Here is a 21902-nt window from a genome sequence, read left to right as displayed (position 1 = left end):
TCAGAACTGATGAGATGGTTTACTTGTTATTTTACGTATCTGAACTTTTCCGAGATTTATCTCTTTATGTAAATCCTTCACAAATATCCACCATTCTTGGAAACATATGAATAAAATTTCTGACCAAATACTTTCTCAGTAGCTCTAGGTGATCATTAGGGACATTCACTTTGGCATACTGCCCAACTTGGCAATGCCCACAAGTGCTGACATTTGTAAACCAATGCCCTTCTATTCAAGTTCCCCAGGCTCGTAGCATGAAAGGTATTGTAATCCCTCTTTGCCCTCTCTTCCTTTTCACAGTTCATCTGATTCTTTATACTACGGTATTTGACAGCCATCAGTGCTTCTGCCATGCTCCTTGCTTCGACTCTAATACTTGGCCAAGTATTTAGAGTTTTGTCAAGGAATAAATATCATTTCAAGGAAGCTAACATTTCTTGAGCACCGAGGATATGCCAGACACTGTGTGGTATTTTGCATAAGTCATCTCATTTAAGTTCTAAGCAATATATAGTTTTACTTATCTATTAAAAATAGAACAGGAGAAAGACGGGGCTTTCTATTTCCATAAAGTGTTAGTCATCAGGGAGGGAGGAGAAAAAATGAAAAGTTGATACCAAGGGCTCAAGTAGACAGAAAATGTTTTGGAAAGGATGATGGCAACATATGCACAAATGTGCTTGACACAATGGATGTATGGATTGTTATAAGCGCTGGAAGAGCCCCCAATAAAATTATTTTTAAAAGAGTTAGTCTTGGAAACTCACAGGGGCAGTTCTACTCTGTCCTATAGGATCACTATGGGTTGGAATTGACTCGATGGCAGTGAGTTTGGTTTGGTATTATAAATGGGAAAAACAAAACTCAACTTGACAAACTCAACAACAAAACTCAACTCAACTGAAGATCTTATCATGGTTATTGAGTGTGGAGAAGGGATTAAAATCCAGTGGTACTATTATGGAAGGAAGGAAACTACTACCATAGATCATTAATATTTCACTGGTTGTCATTTTTGTAAGCCTACACTTATTTTTCAAATATCTTGAATAAAGATCAGATGTTAAAGGAAGGGATTAATGGAGTTGGGTTTGGCATTTCATTTAATTATCACAACTAACTCTACAGCCTAGGTATTATCTCCATTTTCCTGGGAGTACACAGAAGTTAAAGAAGGTCAAATGAATGGCCCAAGAGAGCAGAGCAAGGAAAACAGTAACTCAGTACTGTCAGGCTTCAAACGCTCTCCTCTGCAGGATGACTAGATAACAGCAATCCCATCACCCTTAAAAGCTCCTGCTAAAGTTTACAAGTAGATTGCTTAGCTACTTTTAAAAGAAAAATGAAAAAGTCAAATTCAATTCTTAAATAGTATTAAGGTTTAACTTTGAATTAATTGCAAAAAATTGTTTAAATTGCTTCAACATGTATTCATATATCTTGCCAATACAATGAGTACCTTACCTGTGTATTTATTCAAAACAACTTGTGCTGCCGGAATTGCATTCATCTGGAGAATGTTGTAGCGGTACAGCTCTGTTTCCCTGTTGCTTTTATCTTGCAACGTTGTACACACCCAATATGCATAACCGATTGCACCTTCCGTCTTTTAAAAAAAAGTAAAAGTTAGCAAGTGGGCATAGTGCAATAAATACCCCAACAAAAATTAAGAAATGGAACAGCACACTTCAACATAAGTATCCTATCTTAGCCTCATTTAAGTGAACTGCTAAATCCCTTAAATTAAGGCTCATTATGGCAGAAGACATTTCTAAATCACTTGTTCCAATGTTAGGTAGAAGAATCAAATGGGATAACTATATAGTGCAGAAGCAGCCACACCTAATGGACTGGATTTCCCCTTCTCTGCACCATCTTCATCAAACAATAAGCCTTCATTGCAACGAACAAAAGAATTGCAAAGCACTTCCATAAATAACGTGGCCTGTCAACCATGTCTGGTTCTTATCGAGATCTTTCCTAGATCTGCTTCTCTGCGTGGCTGCTACTGTGCCTGCTGAATGCCAGTGTTGCTTCTTCATGAGCTGATCGGAAGAGGAAAATGAAACACATACTTGCAGACAGCTTATCGTTTCTAGGAAAGAATAATGAGTGCAGGCAAATGCTGTCACTCACATCTTCTACCACTACCGATACATTTACTTAGGAAAGATCACATTTGGTCCCCTAATGAACCTCGAGAAGAAGGTGTCAAGGCTTACATGCATACTGAGTTCCGTCGTGTGTCGGAAGAGATCCATGGTGTCATAACTGCCAACTGTCTCAGCAATAAGAGCCTACAGAAAGAAGAGAGATTCTTACTGTGTTTCAAACCGGACAATTAATGCAAATAAAATCGCTGGAAGGAACCAAAGGTTTACTAGCCAGGCTAAAAGCCCTTGTTAATTTCTCTTTTCCAATCTTGGTTACTGTGGCTCTGAGGACCAGGATGGCTTGCTGATTTGACCCACTGACCGACAAAAGCTTCCAGAGAGCCATCTGCGACGAGGCCGTGGTGAACTAGGCCACAGGACATTCCTTAGACACTGCTGAGGCTGTGCTACATTGCCCATCCCTCATCTGTCTACTAAGAGTACTTGGCAAGAGTGGAGGTTCACAGGAACTCTTGGAAAAAAATGTCCTCACCCTAGAAATCTTGCTTCCACAGGTCTGTGATAAAGCACAGCATGCTTTTTTAACTCAATATTTTTTAGCTCCCTCAGAATTTCAAATATCATCTCTATGCATTTGACTTTATAAGAAGTATGTGAAAAGCTAAAATTACTTTTTAATTCAGCTAGCTTTTATAGGAAAGCAATTATTTTAAGTTAACACATATTACTGATATCAGGCAATTAAGTCTCACTTCTATTATTATCATTTAAATGGAATCTGATACCTCCTGATGTAGATTATTTTAAAAAACAAAAACAACCTTTAAAAAAAACTTTAAGTACTATTTGGGTGCCTCATATAAGCACCTGATAGTGACTGAACTTGAGTACTACTATTCAAAGTGAGATCCCTGAAGCAGAAACATCAACATCATCATTATTTGGGAACAGTTAGAAATGCAAATTCTTGGGTCTCCTAAGCACAACAACTGTCCCTGGTGCTACCACACTTAGTGGGAGCTGTAGTTTGCCTTTCATTCTCTGCCTGCCTCAAGGATAAGCCTAGGTCTTCAAGAATCAGATCTAAGAGTCAGGAGTAAAATGCAAGATGTCAGAACTCTGATAACAATCTCTGATACTGGTGATGAGCCTATCGTCTTAAATAAAACTGTTTTGAACTCATAGCAATGCTTGAGGCAGAAAAGAACTGCCTTTATGGTTTCCTAAGCTATAATCTTTTGGGGAGCAATTCTCTAGGTCTTTTCCCTACGGAGCTACTAGGAATATTTGAATTGTCAACCTTTGGGTTAGTAGCTTAGCACTTAATCGTTGATGTCACCATATATCTTTCAAAGCTATTGACTACTTACTGAAATATTACAATTTCATAAGTAACCAATCCACTTCTTTGTCAAGTAAATAATAATAAGATAAAAATCCAGAGAAGTAAAATGATATAGTAAGGTAAAATAATAAGTTGGTGACAATATTCAGATTTGTAGCCAACTAATCTATTTGACAGAACAAAAATCTAAACTTAAGGGAGACCGAAATCCTAATAAAAGTGTCCAATTTTTTAATAGGTGGGGAGGGAAAGTTCACAGAAAGTAATGCCAAAACTGTGCATGAAAAAGTAATGGGAAAACCTGCCTCACAAGGCCTCTTTAAAGTACTGAAGAGCAGGGATGTCACTTTGAGAACTAGGATGCTTCTGCTCCAAGCCATGGTATCTTCAGGAACTTCATATGCACGTAAAAATTACACAAGGAATAAAGAAGATCGAAGCAGAATCCATGTGTTTGAATTATGTACTGGCAAAAACTATTGAAGATACAATGGACTGCCAAAGCATAAACAAATCCAATCGCTCATGGAAGAAGTACAACCAGAATGCTCCTTAGAAGTGAGGATGGTGAGACGGCCTCACATACTTTGGGCATATTATCAGGAGGGATCAGTTCCTGGAAGAGGCCGTCATGGTTGGTAAAGTAGAATGTCATTGAACATGAGGAAGACCCTCAACAAGACAGAGTGATGCAGGGACTGCAATAATAGACTCAAACATAATAACAAGTGTGAAAATAGGGTGGGACTAGGCAGCTTTGTTTCGTTGTTTCACACAGAGTCACACGAAAACAACAAGAGAACATGATAATCAAAATATCTTTTCTTTGCAAATATACTATAAACAATGCATTTGGGATTTGTTTCATGAGCACGAGGAGCCCTAGTGGCACAGTGATTAAGCACTTGGCGCTTCAAACCTAGTCAAGCTATTCTGAGGGAGAAAGATGTAGCAGTTGACAGCCTACGTCTACAAAGATTTACATACAGCCCTGGAAATCCAATGAGCAGTTCTACGCTTCCTAGAGGGTCACTATGAGTCAGCATCAACTCAACAGTAATGTGGCTTTTTATAAGCATTGATGTCGTTCAGAGTTTCCCAAATCAAGCTGTGTGACCTTGGGCATAATACTAAAGATCTCTGAACTTCAATTTTGTACACCTGAGAAAACCCCAAACTATAACAACAGCCACCAACTCAAAGGACTGATAACAAAGGTACGGATTGAACTTTTTCTCCTAGAAAGATATGATAAAGTCATAGCCTCTATACTTGTGAATGTGATCCTATTTGGGACTAGGGCTCTTTTGGGGTATGTTAATGAGGTCCTATTGAAGTAGGTGGGTCCAAAACCTAATCCTTTCTGAGAGTTGTCTTAAGAAGGAAAAACATAATAAAATGATTTTTTAAAAAGAAGGAAAAGCATATACATACATGGGGGAAGGTGTGTCACATGATGACATAGACAGATATATCTATAAGCAGCAAAGGAGGGTTAAGGACTAAGGACTGCCACTCCCCCATGGCACTAAGAGCCAGAGTACCTATTCTGAGCTCACTCGTCTCCAGAACTGTGAGATAATAAATTTCGCTTCTTGAAGCACTTGTAGCATTTTTGTTACAGCAGCACTAGGAAACTAAAACAAAGGATTTACTGAAAGAATGTATGCAAACTGCTTAACACAATAACTGGCAAAAAGTAACCCCCCAGTTTGTCTATTATCACGATTGCTAATGACAATGACAGCTTATCTGTAGAATTACTAAGAACTTACTTGTCCAATCCAGCACATTAAATAAGATGGATCTAGAGACTGAGCAATCTTGAAAGCTTCATGTGCTTGCTAGGAGGGAAAAAAACAAAAACAAACAACAAGAACATATCATATTAAGTTATTTCATAAATTTAACAGTAAATTGCTTATCTTCAAAAGCCTACAATAAAAGAACTTTTAAAAGGGCACAAAAAAAGAACTTTTATGTGCATAAAAGGTCATGCACATAAAAATGTGCATGAACCTAAAACTTCACAGTAAATACCCGTTTTGCAATGCTTAAGGCACTGTTCTGGCTTCATAGTGTCAGACCACAAACATCTCTCTCCAGGACCAAGAGTTTCAGTCCCTTAGTGAAAAGGGCAGCACAGGTATAATGTGTTTTGCCATTCATCCAAGGGCATGCTTATTAGAAATGGCTGCATCTCCTGCCCTTTCTTTGAGCTTAACTGAGAGGGTCAGAGTTAATCACAGTGAATGTTCTGACAAGCACCTGGCTAATGGACGAAAAGAAAATGGGAAGACCCACACTCTGACACATGAAGGTACACGCTCTTTGTTCTGCTGCAAGGGACAACATTGTTATATGCTGCTTTGTTATTATTTATGTTGTGTTCTCCATAAATGTATGTGTGGCAGGAAACCGTCTTTCATTTCCTGTAAAACAGTAAATTCCCATAGCACTACACTCATAGTTTATTCACGAAGGTGTGCTGCGTTATTAAATTTTTCACATATTTCAAGATGCTAATATTTATAGTCAATCTAATTAAAATCCTCTAATACTACTCCTCTTTGCGGTGACTTCATGTTGCTAAGATTATTATTGAAGCTAATCAAAAAAGATGAGATTTAATACACTGGTTGACAGGCAATAGTATAGATGTGCTGATAGCTACAGACTTGAGAATTTCCAAACATGACCTATACACACTCCCCTGTTATTTTAGTTCCAAATCCCTGATGTATACGGCTCAGGTATGACAAACAACATTGTGGTATTTAAAGAGATTTAATATCTACTGAAGTCAAATCTACATTACCCAAGCAAAGGTTAAATTTAAGCTTCTATAGTATAAGTCACCTCCCTCCCTTTGCCCACCCCTCGCCCTCTCCATCCTCACCAGCTCTCTTACAGATGGAGGGATAAAAAGAAAAATTCTCAAAATAATTTCAAATAGATTTATTTTTAATCTCTAAATGAAATACCATATATACGCAAGTGGCTGACAGAAAAATTTCTCTTTTAATATAGCAAAACAAGTAACACGTTTACCTCAATATTTTCATTTGCAAGGTATAACACTCCCAAGTTTGTCCATGCAACAGCATTCTAAACAACAGATTTAAAAAAGAAAAATTAGACCCCTGGCCTATTTAAGTCTCCAGCAGTTAGTAACCCTAAGTTTCAAAGTTCTTTCGCACCCATAGCACTCACAATCTGTTCCAACTGGATGGACTTGATGAAACAGTGCTGAGCAAGGGCATAATTTCTAATGCCTGAAAAACAGAGATGTTGATGAAGCTGGACTTTATCATCTTAAACAAGAACCTATTAAAAACCCGGTAATAGTCAATTCTCACCATCATAACAAGTGACTACACCAAGTGCATTCCAGTATAAGTGGTTATTACTGTCCAGTCTGATGGCCTTTTTCAGACACTGAAAAACAGTTAGATTCAATCTTATTTCTTGAAATAGCAGCACATTCCCAGAGGGCGCCAGGTGTCAGAACTGGCTTGCTAGTGTAAACAGGATTTTATGTGAAAACATGACAGTATACAATGTGCCAAAAACACCTTTCAGGAAAATATTCAGTGTTTTCAAAACTCTATAAAAAATTTTTTTCAAAGCCATACATGTAAAGATTTCTCCAACAACTCTTTAAGATCATCCATATTGTCGCCTGTTTCAGCTAACTGTTGTGCTTGTCGATAATAATTAATTCCAAGATCGCACCATGTACTAGATGCAGACATCAGCTGCAACGCACGGCCGTAACACCTACATGGAAATATAAAAGTGAATGCTGCGTCTTCTTATAACGTTTTGATTCAGTTTGCATGCCATTAACTAGCAATGTTTGTAAATTACCTTCCCCCAAGATGGAGGAGCTCAGTTTTCTTCAATACTTGTTTGCCTTCTTTCTGACCTAGAAGGGCTCCTGAAACATTAACATTCACTTTAGACGGAGAGACCGCATACAGACTGGTGCATGCATCTCCCAGCAGTTTCCAAAGGCAAGACACATCAGCGCGATGCTGCAGAGCCCTAAGACAGAAACAGTGAGATTCTTTGTGAATTATATTTAGAAGGCACAGAGTTGGTCTCATATTACTATTAAAAATTAAAACAGAAGCACTGTATATGCCCTCCTAATTAGGAGCTACTTCTTAAGTATAGAAAATGCTTTACTAATCTACTCACTGAACAAAGAAAAGCTGGAAGGAGACAGAGACAGAAAGTTATTGAACCAAACAGCTTCTGTGTTATAGAAATTCCTTTGGTAGTCCAGCTCATTTTCAGCAGAAGCAGCAGAAATCATATAAATAAACCAATAAATTCCCCAGGACCAATTTTGATATTTTTTAAAAAATAATACTCCTTTAAGGTGCCCTGGTGGCACACAGGGATAAATGGTGGACTCCTAACAAAGGCTGGCGATTCACACCCACTAGTGGTACTGCTTCCAAGTTATGCATAAGCCCAAGGTGTTCCATGGGCTCAGGCATAGGAACAATTGGAGCATAGCCCAGGACCACGCAGTGTTTCCTTGTGTTGTGCACAGGAGTCCTATTGGGCACTGACTCAATTGCATCTACCAACAACAAGTCCTACCGCCAGAGCAAGATACAGCAGCCCTGTCTGTAAAGCCTATTTACACCCTAAGAAACGCTACGGAGCAGCTCTGCTCTGTTTTATGGAGCCACTAAAAGTCAGAATCAACTCAAAGGCAATGGATTATTTTGGATTTTATAAGCCTTTTGCTTATTTGCATGCATGCCTGTTTCAGCGTTGGCAGCGATGAGAAGGTGGGTAACTCTTACCAGCTAGTCAATGTAAACCCTGGGTTTTGTTTTCCCAGAACTTCCCTCAACTTAAAAAACAAACAGTAAATGTATAAAATATATCAAAATACATTTCATGAGCCAAATCATTTTTAAGATCTAACACCAATCATAATAATAATCTAAAAATGAAAGTGGGAAAATTCACATTTATTAAAGCAAGCGTGAGCAGATCAATGGGCAAGCTCTAAAGGTAAAAGAAATATTAAATATATTGATAGAGGATCAGAAAACCTCTCTTTAGGATGAGTAACCTTCAGCAATACACTTTTCTTCATTTTTATGCTTTTCAGATTTTACACAGAAAAAAATTCCTTTAAGTCAAGTCTAGGCAACCAACTCTCACAAAGAGCCATGTTACTGGCAGATGGACAAGCAAATGGAACATTTGTCATAGCTTTAATGCTCATGGAGTCCAGCCAAATCATTTTCCAGTGTCTTCCAGAGAAATAAGATAAAGCACTGCAGCCATGCACTTTTTCATGAGGATCAAAAGTAAGGAGAACACTATTTGGAGTTACTTTGCCTAAATATCCCAGCAAACATCATAAATTGACAGCATGGAAGGAGGAAATCGAAAAAGAAGCAGAAGAGAAAGAAGTCATTTTAACAGCCCGAATTTTTATTTCCTTAAATTCGGTAAGAAGTTGATGTAAAGTAAAATAACTCTTATCTTTATTTTTAAATTGTTTGTTATTGTCGTCATTGAGTTGTACACAGATTCACAATGACCCTGAGTACAGTAAAAAGCAACAATGTCGGACCCTGCACCATCTCCTAATTGTTATGTCTGAGCCCACTGTGGCAGCCACTGTGTCAGTTGATCTCATTGAGGGTCTTCCTCAATTTCATTGATCCCCTATTTTACCAAGCTTGATGTCCTACGTCAAGGACTGATTGATCCCCTCCTGATAGCATAGCAAAGGATATGAAGTCTCACATTCACCCTTCTAAGGAACATTTTGGCCATACTTCTTCCAAGATATACTTACTCTTTCTTCCAACAGCTTAGGGCATATTTAAAACTCTTCATCAACACTATAATCAAAGACATAAATTCTTCAGTCTTACTCATTCAGTCTCTAGTTTTCACATGGATAAGACGGGACTGAAAATACCATGGTTTAGGTCAGTTGCACCTTATTCCTCGCTGTGGCAACTTCTCCTTGTTGACCCTTTAAAAGCATTCCAGTGCAACAGATTGGCCCAATGCAATACCTTGTTTTGACTGCTTGATGGTTGTTTCCATGAGCACTGACTGTGGATTCATGTAAAAAGAAATCCTTGACAACGTTAATATTTTCTTCATTCATGATGAAGAAATACTTTCATGATGAAATATTTTCTTCATTTATCATAATGATGCTTATTGGTTGAGTTGTGAGGACTTATGTCTAACGGTGAGGTGCAATCCATACTAAAGGCTATAGCCTTTGTTCTTCATTCAGGAAATGCCGCAACCCTCTTCACTTTCAGCAAGCAAGGTTGTATCATCTGCGTATCACAGGCTGTTAATGAGTCTTCCTCCGATCTTTCGGATAGTCCAGCTCCTTAGATTATTTGCTCAGCATGCAGAGTGAATAAGCACAATGAAAAGATACAACCTGGACACACATCTTTCTTGATTTTCAACCACGCAGTACCCCCTTTTTCGGTTTCTTAGTGTGGGCACAGGTTCTGCCTGAGCAAAATTAGATATTCTGAAATGCTTATTCTTCACAATGTTATCTCTAGTTTGTTATGATCCATGTAGTTTAATGCCTTTGCAGAGTCAATAAAAAGTAAGTAACTATCAGCCAAGATCCAACTGACATAAACAATGATATCCTTCATTCCATGTCCTCTTCTGTATTTGGCCTGAATCTCTGGCAGTTCCCTGTCCAACTGTTAATTATCTTCTGCACAACTGTACTTGCATGTGATATCGATCATATTGTTCAATAATTTCTTCATTCACTGGACCACCGTTCTTAGGAACGGGAGTGATAGCTAAAATGAACCATAGCCAACTCTTACCCGTACAGTGACTCTGTGGATTCCTTCTTTAGATACTTCTTGTGTCATTCAATATTTTGCCCATAGTATCTTTCAATATTAACTTGAGGCTTGAATTTCTCTCTTCAACAACTTCACCTTGAGAAATTTTAAGTGTTTTCTTCCCTTTGGGTTTGTACCTCCAGGTCATTGCACATTTCATTATAATTCCTTACATTGTTTTTTCAGCCTTTGAAATCTTTTCAGCTCTTTTACTTTATCATTTCTCTATTTGCTTTAGCTATTCTATGCTTAAGAGCAAGTTTCAGAGTCTCCTCTGACATCATTTTGGTCTTTTCTTTCTTTCTTGTCTTTTTAACAACGTTGCGCTTTTGTTGTCCTTGATATCATCTAACAATTTGTCTGCTCTTCAGTGATTAGTGTTCAATGCATAACATTTATTCTTGAGATTATCTATAAATTCAGGTAGGAAACATTTGAGATCAAATTTTGGCTCTCAGACTTGTTTCAATTTTCTTTAGCTTCATCTTGAAATTAAACATGAGCAATTCGTAGTTTGTCTCACAGCCGCTAGTCTTGTTATGACTGACGATACTGAGCTTCTCCATTGTCTCTTCCCACGGATGGAGTCAATTTGATTCCTGTGTGTTCCATCCAGAAAGATCAAAGTTTAGAGTAGTTACGTTGTTGGAAAAAGGTATTTGCAGTAAATAAGTTGTTGGTCTTTCAAAATTCTATCACACAATCTCTGACACTTCCTATCATCAAAGTCATAGTTTCTAACTACGATCCTTGTTTCTAACATTTCAATCCAATAATTATCAATGCATCTGGATTCTGTGTTTGATCAATTTCAGACTACACCATAACTCAAAACACAAACTCACTGCTATGGAATTGCTGTTGACTCATGGCGACCTTATTGTGCAGAGCAATCTGTGAGTTTCTAAGATTGTAACTCTTTACAGAAGCAGAAAGCCTCATCTTTTTCTGCAGAGCAGCTTGTGGTTTAGAACTGTTGTCCTTGAAGTCAGCAGCCCAACTTGTAACCACTATACCATCAGGCCATACAGGTAGGTAAAAATCTTCAATTTCTTTATTTCAGCATTAGTGGTTGGTATATAAACTTGAATAAGTCATATTAACTGGGCCTCCTTATCTCACTCAAACTCGCTACCGTCGAGTCGATGCCAACTCAGGGGACCCGCTAGGACAGAGTAGAACTGCCCTTGTTAGATTTCCAAGACCATAATCTGTACAGGAGTAAAAAGCTGCATCTTCCTCCTGAGAAGCAAAGGATGGCTTTCAAATGCTGCCCTCTGAGTTAGCAGGTCAATGCATGGCCCACTACATCACCAAGGCTCCTTGGACTTCCTTATAGGAGTATAGATGTTATCTATCACTGGCAGTTTGACACTTCAAGAAAGATCTTGAAATGCTCCATTCTAATGTTGAATGTGATGCCATTTCTCTCCAATCGTCATCCTTGGAAGAGTAGACCATATGGTTGTCTGATTCTAAATGGGAAATACCAGCCCATTTCAGTTTAATCATTTCTTAGAGAGATCAGTCCCTAGAAAATGCTTGGTAGAGCATCATCAAAAGAGGATGACCTCAAAGAGGGGGACTGACGCAGTGGTTACAATGGGCTCAAACACAGCAGTTCTAAGGATGGCCCAGAATTGGATGGTGTTCTATTCTGTTGTAGCAAGACTGTATAACATATATTTTGTACCCGAACACCCATATTCCATTCGGTTTGAATGAGAGATAAGCTCCCACTTCCAGGTCACCTGAAAGAGTGCACTGGCATGTGGTTTCAGACCTGTGGTTCCTCTCGCAAACTGTCTCCTGCTTGCCAGTCCTACCCAGGCATTCAGCACAAAAACGAAGAACACAAAAACCTGGATCTATTTCCCAGAAAACCAAAACTATATATATATTCTATACACATATATATCTATATATGCATATATATATATAGATATATGGCAGTCCACTATGCTATGTTGGACATTCAGAGTAATTACTAAATCTAAAGAATAAATAAAATTATTCTCTAAACTTGGCTTTATGAAAATACTAACAAATAAACACAAAGAGTAATAAGAATTATACAAACCAAGTAAAATATTCCAGTGCCTTTTCTACGTAGTCCACAGCTTTCCCATCCAGGTAATCGACTAGAGCTGCCCTTGCCATCGAGAGATGGCATTCACCCAGACCTGAAACAGATACATTTGAAGCGGTCACTAAAACGAAAAAAGAAACACTTAGAACAAGCTTCAAATACATATACTGGTGGTGTTTTAAAGCCACGCTCCAAAAAGTAAATCTTAATGAGATATATAAAATTTTCTTTAAGTATTATTTTGTACTCATTTAATATGTAATTCAAATGGCAAGGTATTACTAGAGTAAGTATATGCTAATTGATAAACTTACCAAGAATACATTTTCTTGACTCTAGGCAAGTTACTTACCTCTTTAGCTTTGAAAATGGAGATATTATCAGAATGCTATCTATATTATATTACTATTTATTAACCAGTATGAAATAAGATTTTATTTTTTGATATCTGAATCGGTAAACAAGCTATACTATAAAGGTCAAATAATGTTTTCCTGACATAATGAATAAGAATTTAATAAATGTGAGTTCTTCCCTTGAGAAAAGAGTTTTGTAAAACTAAAAAGGAAAAAGTTCTCAAACCTTAAATTGCATGTTATTTAAAATATACAATATTTGCTTGATTTAAACCTCAGATGCCTCTTTAAAAAGTAAAAGGAAATAGTTAAAAAGCAGTTATAAGGGGCTCCAGGTTTTTACAAAGGGCTAGATACAATCTTAAAACTTTTAGATTATATATGGATGGTGTTTCACTTTATATTATTAGAATAATAGTTTATTAAGGAATATGTCTGTTCAAAGGTACTAAAATTAAGGTATTATTAAACAATTCCGGTTGCAAAATTATTTTAATTGCGCTTCTACAATTTACAATGTAATAAAGGGTCTTATAATAGTCTAGGATATAGTGAATTAACAAATAAATCAGAATACAAGAGATACCAGAGGAACTCCTGCTTTAAAGATCCCTTTTTAGACCCAATAGCTATTATACTGCTTATCTAAGTTGAATCTCTATCATATCACTATTTATTAAGTGTTGTAAAACAAGATTTAATGCTCTTACATCAAATTTGTGTAACATGCTGTATTAGATTGGTTGACAATGAACACCTACTATTGACTGAAGAAGTCCTTTGCACGTTCCTCGATGCATTTAGAAAACTCAACGTTTTTATAATTTAATACGACAAAAGATCTATTTTTTAAAAATACCTTTCAATGCAGGTACATAATCTTCGTTCTTTTTAATAATCAGCTGGTATTGTGATACAGCCTCCTTATATTTCCCTAGGATTTGCTGAATTGCTGCAACCTTGAACACACTGTATGTGGATTCTGGGTTCAGCTCACTGGCTCTGATGAAGGATTTCAAAGCAGTCGTATAGCCACCTCTGCTTAAGTATGCCTCTCCTAACGACTCCCAACAATTGAAGTCCTTTGGGTCTGCCCTTAAGGCTGCCTGTAAACTAAGGTTTCAAGATAAAGGAAAAGAATTAAAAGTAAAAGACCTTAGTCCACATATGAAAGAAAAATCAATGTAACAGTAATTCAACTAAATCACATATTATCTATGGCTCCCCAATTTAAAAGTACTATTAAAGACCAGCGCACCTCTTTCTTTTATGGTTTGCATTACTTTTAATACTAAGAAATGTTATTATTACTCTAGAATCAAATAAGAACAAACTACTTTTGGGGAATGAACTGCTCAGAATATTATTTTCCTTAAATATCTGACTTGCCTCGCACTTGTTCTCTACCCTATCGGTTTGCTGTCTAGCAGAGTTTAGTATAATGAGGAGCCTTACTCAGCCACTGCTTGAGCATGTTGACCTGCTTTCAAATAGTAGAGTCCTCGCCGGAGCCAGGCCCATTTTGCAGTTCCAGCACTTGCCTTCTGAGTTACTGCAGTGAGGACAGCTAAGGCAGTTTCCTAATAATGAAAGATAAATACTAGAGACGTTGAATACTATAGAAATGCAGACTACATAAGTAAAATACAGATATATTTCCCTTTCAGCTTCTGATATGTAATGCTATACACATACACTGTAAAATTTTCCATTTAAATACCCAGGATAAAACAACAAAACAAAAGAATTAAAGTCATTTGACATACCATCTCTTCGAGCTCTACACTTAGGTCAACAGCTGCAGCTCCTGATTCGGCATCAGTGTCATCTAATTCAAACGCTTTCCTGTAACACCCACGGGCTCTGTTTTTATCTCCCACTACATCTCTGTAATAACGACCTAAATAGCAGAAAACTTTGCCCATGTACGGGTCCAGTCTTGCAGCCTTTGAAATAAATATTAATATGGACAAAACATAAAAGTTTCTTTGGATAAGTCTCTTTAAAACATAAAAGATAAATACACAAATGTAAAAAGGAACAATTTTATGAAATACTCATAAACAAGCCAAAACATTTTTCCAACATAAAGTTTCGTTGACACTTCCTGCTTATAGAATGCATATACAAGTGTAAAAACTCTGATATATTTTGTTAAAAGAAATGTGAAATTGGAGCTATTGTTTAAGGGAATGTAAGACATCTAGGTATTAGCTGAAAACAAGAAATAAGACTCCAATGCTCAAACACAGTGGAAATTACCTTTAAAAAAACTGTTACCTAGAGATAATCTATCAAGTTTTCTGTAACATGCATGTATTAAAGTAACACTGACATACTTGTGTTTAACAGTCATCTGGGGAGCCCACATCACATTCACACAAAGCCTTATGTGAGAGATAAAGCATACGAAAACAATTCAGCGAAGAATCATTTTACAAATCTAGCTTTTATATAATGAATCTAATTCAATTAAGATGCCACTCTGAGCATGTCTTTACCTTCAGAAAGTGAGTAAAAGCCTTTGTTTTATCTTTTCTTGTTTCTTCACCCATGGACCAGTATGTTAGCCCCAGGTGGTAGTGATACTCAGCAACTTCAGGGTCCTTCTCAAGAGCCCTCTGAAAACTAAGCACCAGAAGAGAGCAAATGTGACTGCAGGTCAGCACACTCCGAGCTGAAGGCACTCAGCCACGGCGGGTTAGAGGCAACTCGTGTCCTGTAGGATGCACACCATAATGTGGGTCGAGAGAGCTCTGAGCTCTTTGAAGAGAGGCTTCAAAGAGTAAGCTGCTCTTTTGCACTACCAATTTGTTAGGTGTTCAGAGCACACACCAAGTGCTAGATATGCTTAATGAAGATGATGATCAGTAACGATTTCAAACTCATCCAAAGATTTTTTTAAAATACTTATGGCGCTACATAGACAATACATTCTTAAAAATACTAAGACTGGATGCTTAAAAAGACAAAATGTAAACACAAATCTTCATCAAGCACACTCATTTTGAATTATTGAGAAACATACTAAACAAAGATGTGACTGGATTGATGAACCATCCATGTTTCCTTACCATTTTTCTGCCAGTAGGTAGTCCTTCTGGGTAAAATGAATCGAAGCCTGAAGGGCATGTACACTAGCTAGGTCGGGGTAAGAAGCAAGAAGGTCGTCCAGAATCTATAAAGAAGATACCTGTTAGTTTAAATCCAAATGGAATGACTCTTAGCTCTTAAAAAATGCTGTTTTAATATAAAAAACAAACAAACATAAAAACCCACCTTTGTAGCATCATCTAATAAGCCTTTGTTCAGATAGGCCAAGCTCCTGAGAATCAAAAGTCCTGGGATATTATTTGCATCAGAAACCTAGAAAATAAGTGGTAGGACTTGCTATTCCTTTCACATAATTCATCACTACTTAAGGAATGCCCATAGCACAGCTGGGTCCTAAATTCAACTTAAATATATGCAAAATGAGACCAAGTAGTATAACGAGCCCACATGTACCCATCATCCAGCCTTAAAATGATCAGCTCAAAATCAGTATTTTTTCCGCTATGCCTCCCAATCAGATTGTTTTGGAAAAAATCCCAGATAACATCAATTTTTATCTGTAGTACCTTAATATCTTACTCTTATAAGGATCATTTTAAAGTAACATACCCACATTCCCGTTATCACACCTAAACAAAAACAAAATTAAATCCTTAATATCATCAAATAAGTACTCAGTATTCAAATTTTTCCAGTAGCTCAATAAAATATTGGAACAATTCATTTGTTTTCCTTCCAGATAAGGTACAAGCACCTCAGTTAACTGTTATGTGTCTTACATTCCCCTCCATCTCATTTTCGCTCCCATTTTTCACAGGATCTCAGAGCCTGAATTTTGCTGACTGTATTCTCATGGTGGGTGATGCAGTGGTTAAGCTCTCAGCTGATAACCAAAAGGTGGCCGGTTCAAAACTACCAGCTGTTTCACAGGAGAAAGATGTGGCACTCGGCTTCCTTACAAATTCTAACTTTGGAAACTGCAGGGCAGTTCTCCTCTCTACCTCAGGGTCTCTCCGAGTGAGTCTCCACAACAGCCCACAGTGACAGCATCCTCATGATGTCAACAGGCGTCGCAGTCCCCTGCATTTTCTGTCAATTAGTACTTAGATCTAGAAATTTGATCTGATTCAGGTTTGATGCTCTAACAGTCATACTTCATGTGACAGTGCATCTTGTTTATTTTATCATTTTTCTTTTCGTGGCATTAGCAAATTAATGCCAAGTTCATTGTAATCAAGTAGTTGTAACCTGAAATGGGGGGAGGGGAAATGAGAGAACATGCATCCTATGAGGGGTACATAAGTAGATAGCAGACAGGAAAGCTAATAACTCCAAGTGTTTATTATTTACAAAAGCTCAAAAGTGGTGAATTCATATGCCTCACACAAACGTTTTTTAAGTAAATGCTTGTGGTAGAGTGTTCAATGTCTGGTTGACTGAAAACGAAATTAAAGGGGGAAATTCAGTGAAAATGTTACCTGATCAAGAATTTGAATAGCTTCGTTTGAAGCTTCATAATCTGAAAGTTTAATCAAAGCATCTGCTTTCAAATGAAGACAGCGATTCTTCTGATGAAGGCTGCCAGCAGACACCCCGAGATTATCTATTTTCTTCAGAGCTGATGAAATTAAGGACATTTGAATGAAGACAGCAATATAACTTCACTGTTTTTAAGAATAATATGACATAGGTTGCAGGTTCAAAAAGCATAGACTGTCAAAACAATATAAATTCTTTATATTAGGAACTGAGTGTGGAGAAAGAATTTGTGAAGGACCTGGAGCATTCTGGAAATAGCCTTCATTCAAAGATAGAGCCCTTCCTCCCAAACCTAAAATGATGTTTAAAAAAGAGTTTTAATTCTCCTGGAATCCAGGCTTCTGAGGTCCATGGTTGTGGTGACCCTCCCAGGCCATTGCCCTTAGATGAATTTTTGAACCTTGAGCCTGGAAGACACTGGTTTCTGAAAGTCACTTTTTTACCCACCAGTGTCCAGATAAATTAGTCAAGACAGCACACTGTCTTGTGGAATTATCTATGTGCAGTCAGTTCTGAGAAACAGAGACAACAAAGGTCAGGCTAGATCAAAGTTTTAGAGCAAATCAGTAATAATAATTCTAATTATTCTTCAAGACAATGCTGTACGCTATCCTTCCTTACTGCAGATTGTTCAACCACTTATGCCCTGGCCCTTTGTCAGGGCAATGTTGATACAATAAGGTATAAGTCTTTGGAAGTTCTCACATCATTGGAACATTTTTGACTCCCTAGATTTGAAATCAGGTACAGGTTGTCCCCAGTTGATGAAAAGTTACAATGAACTGCACTTAGATTGCTACAGGTTGGGGTTTTTATTTATTTTTTTATTTTTGGTATATCTTCTCATTAGCAATATATACCATATATAATATTGCAGTGTATACTTGGGTGATGTTATCATTCTCAGAGGTTCACTCTCAAATGTTTAATATGATGATTTACTATTCAAAACACTGTCATTTAGCAGGCTATGGCAATGATAATATAAACGTATTTTAAAAATAAAGAGTTATTTAACTTACATCTCAGACCTCAGAATGGGGTTGTCAGAACAGACCCCTATTATAAGTTGAGGACTTCCTGTACTCAATAAACATCAATCCATTTCTAGTATTGGCCTTATATGGTTTGGGTTTGAACATGATGGTACTCATTGTCAGGTGAAAAACTCATTGTCAGTTGAAAATACACTAGGAGAGCCTGATGCAGACTTGGTATTCTTTTAACCTCTTCAGTAAGATCTGCAATAGTCACAACTTAAAGTACAAACTATAGCATGGAGGTTTAAAACTGCTCTCTCTCTCTTAACATTAACATGGGGAACCCCTCTGTGTAAGCCTAAAAGCGATCAAGCATACCTTGATTGCATGAAAGTATCGCTTCCTTAGGTTTATGCATTTTGACTTGGGCTTCTGCCAGATGATACCATCCGATTGTGCAGAGAGGGCTTTCCTTTAACCCTAAAAGGATATTTAAAAAAAAATTACAATCCCAATTTCCATGACTACTAGATAAGTGGAGCCACCACCTAATACTTAAATCAGATTGTTCCCTTCTCTTTTGTCCACATCGAAACAGTCACAAAGTCACACTGATTCCATTGCACTCCATTTCCCACTACACACGTGTCTCCATTTATGTCACCATCACTTCCCAGCCCTGGAATCCTAGTATGGGAAGTGCTTGCTACCCATAAATTCACTCTCTACAGTTGTATTTCTAAAATACAACTCAGATTATAAATTTACCTACTTGAAACCTTTTGGGTTTCCCACTGTTCGTTAGGAAAAGGTGTAAACTCCTTAACGAGCTTTTGAGGTCCTCTCCATCCTCGCCTCTTGACCTTCTGGTCCCCAGGCTTCAGTGTCAACGCCTGCTGAACGATCAGCCGCCCCCAGAGCACCAGCTTTGCTCTCACTACAGGAAACTTCACAACCGATTCCCTTGCATCTGACAAGGCCAAGTGAGAGCTACTTGGGACTCTGTGCTTCCCCTATATTTAATGTTCACCACTGATTCTGTATTTGCCTTTTGACAACCGATTCTGCACTCCCGGTGTATAAAAACTATAGAAACCAATGACTGAAGTCAACCTTGAAGAACACACATACAAAACCAAATGGGCAATAAAAGGGAAAGGGGAAACATGGCTGTTTTATATGCTTTGATATAGACATATTTTAACGTCTAATATCTTAACTGCCACTTCAAAAACAGTATAAAAGCCCAACAGTATTTAAAAATAACCAAAGGGGCTTATTTATTTGCTTCAAGGAGGAAAAAAAATTAAGCATAAAACAATCCAATTCTGCAATGTTATTTTTAAAAGTCTTTTAGACAAGTAATTCCCAGACCTTATACAGAAAAGCTTTGAAAGAAAACATCCGTTCAAGTCTTACATCATTAAATGTAACTCATCACAAGCTGTCTGATTTCTTCCTATTAACAGGTCCTTCCCCATGTCTTGTTTTGTTTTGTTTTTAACCTTTTCTCTTACTTCATACAGTGCAAATAAGTAGAATGGTTCTAGAGAGAGCTATGCGCTCTCTTTTTGCCAAATAGCAGGGCTACTGGATTAGAACTTACACGAAAAGCATGGTAGTATAACTAACAAATTAACCAAATCTGGGAAAAGTAAAATGAAAAAACAGGTAATACCGAAATATGCTTTCAAGGAATCATCAATTCATGACAATATAAATATAATAACAGACAGCAGATTTTCAAAGGTTTTCAAGAATTTCATAAATGTATTGTTTTTAATACAATGCGACACACCTTTTTTTTTTTTTCAAACAGCAATCTTTGCAAGAAAAAAGACCGAGGATTTTATTTTCCCATTTAAGTCTAGTTTTATGAATGATGTACCTGGACTAAAAGAATTTTAAAGGCTCTACAAGCAATCAAGATCTACAGCTAATCTCAAAGATACCTAGAAATAATTATTCAATTAAGATTCAATTTGAAAAATTATGAAAACCATAAATACTGTAACTATAGTAAAGCAGTAAAGTGGTTTTTTAAGATTGTTCTAGACAAACAGTTATTATTGAAGTCTAAAACATGATTATCTGCCTGTATTATGAATTTCCTAGAAAGCATGATTAGAAAGGAAGAGAAAATCCCCAACTTTTTCCATGGTGGTTTTGAGTCAACAGATTTGAGACTTGACCCTGAGAGTCTTACAAGCAGCTAGGTTGAAAAACAAGAAAACATTTTAAACAGTTATTTTATGACTGACTACACAACTGTAAGTTCATATTTGTAAGTAGGTATATTAATAACACCTATTATTAATTTATACACAGGGCATTATAATCATCCACAGATGCTTTACAGGTAATCCACAGTCAAAGTTTTCGGACATAAACTACAATGCGCATATTTCTCTACTCTAAGAAACATTCTTGAATAAGTTTGGTTTCTATATGTAATATCATGATGTTCTTGCTAACATCTTATATTGTTTTCTAGCTACTATAATATTAATAGCTAAAATTTACTGATACTGGTAGTAGACACTCATTCAAATCAATTAATAACAGCCCTAACAAGCAAATTATATTATTGCCTTTATTTTACATATGAAAATATTAAGACAGAAATTTTAATTACTTTTCTCAAGGTCATGAAATTAGTAAATGGCAGGGTGGAACTCAAATTTAAGCAGACTCTAGAGCGTATGGCTCCAGTTTTTGCCTTCCATCTGAGATACATAACCTTCAAAGAAAGGCCAAAGATAAATGCCTACAGAGTAAATATCATGACATCTCATATTATATTACATATTGGATATACAGCACCTTCTGTTAGGCTCTTTATAGCATCTTCATATTTTTTGTCATGTGATGCTTTAATGCCTAAGCCAATGAGGCCTGGACCACTTCTTGAATCCATTTCCACTAATCTGCAATAATACTGCTGTGCTTCATCAGTAAGACTTCCTAGATTTAAAAGAAAACATGATCAGCATGAATATGCCAACTTGCAAACTCAGTCGTATATATCCCCAAACACCTCCTGGTTCTAGGGTTCAAACTAAAATGTAGCAAAACCTGGATATTTTAAAAAGAAAATCATGCTATTTCAGCTTCTTAAATATTAGAAGCAACTTTAGCCTGCAGACACTAAATGTGAAGTGGTACTTAAGGATTTCAAACAAGAAACTTATTGCTATTTGCCATTAGGCCAAGACACAGAGACTGGAGCAACTCTGAATGTTAAATTCAGAAATCTCTGTCAAAGGACACTATCTTTGCCAGTCTCTCTCTCACAAATGTCAAAGATGAGTTATTTGCATTATGCCATTTAGTTTATATATTTTAGATTTTTAAAATGTATCTTATATGTCTTCAAGCCTTTAAGACCCCAGATGTTATATCTTTTGGTAGCCGCTTTCTTCACTACCTTTGCTTATGTTCACATTTTTCTTCAGCAATCGTGTTGGGAAGGTGTGCATCCTGGAATGCCAATTTAATAGAACAACATGTTCTTGCAATGAGTAAGTGCTTGAGTGGAGGC

At 37.0% G+C, this 21902-nt stretch overlaps 1 protein-coding gene across 1 annotated transcript in view; it reads right to left on the bottom strand.

The window, feature by feature from the left end:
- Positions 1-21902, bottom strand: part of TTC37 (tetratricopeptide repeat domain 37) — an 85447-nt gene that overhangs the window by 44418 nt on the left and 19127 nt on the right. The window contains exons 8-25 of the mRNA XM_045285195.1: positions 21185-21325; positions 18740-18841; positions 17321-17460; positions 16068-16154; positions 15863-15966; positions 15290-15416; positions 14555-14734; positions 14244-14368; positions 13648-13901; positions 12424-12526; positions 7333-7509; positions 7098-7242; positions 6822-6900; positions 6676-6737; positions 6514-6570; positions 5238-5306; positions 2226-2300; positions 1468-1609 (exon numbers count right to left, since the gene is read on the bottom strand). Coding sequence (XP_045141130.1) covers positions 1468-1609; positions 2226-2300; positions 5238-5306; positions 6514-6570; positions 6676-6737; positions 6822-6900; positions 7098-7242; positions 7333-7509; positions 12424-12526; positions 13648-13901; positions 14244-14368; positions 14555-14734; positions 15290-15416; positions 15863-15966; positions 16068-16154; positions 17321-17460; positions 18740-18841; positions 21185-21325 — 2169 coding nt within the window. The remainder of the gene's footprint in view (positions 1-1467; positions 1610-2225; positions 2301-5237; positions 5307-6513; positions 6571-6675; positions 6738-6821; positions 6901-7097; positions 7243-7332; positions 7510-12423; positions 12527-13647; positions 13902-14243; positions 14369-14554; positions 14735-15289; positions 15417-15862; positions 15967-16067; positions 16155-17320; positions 17461-18739; positions 18842-21184; positions 21326-21902) is intronic.

The sequence above is a fragment of the Echinops telfairi genome, unplaced genomic scaffold, assembly GCF_000313985.2.
Source record: "Echinops telfairi isolate 266 unplaced genomic scaffold, ASM31398v2 ScPeMD7_7469;HRSCAF=8507_1, whole genome shotgun sequence".
NCBI lineage: Eukaryota > Metazoa > Chordata > Mammalia > Afrosoricida > Tenrecidae > Echinops > Echinops telfairi.
Note: the sequence above shows the minus strand (reverse complement) of the source record. Positions and strands in the feature narration are given on the sequence as shown.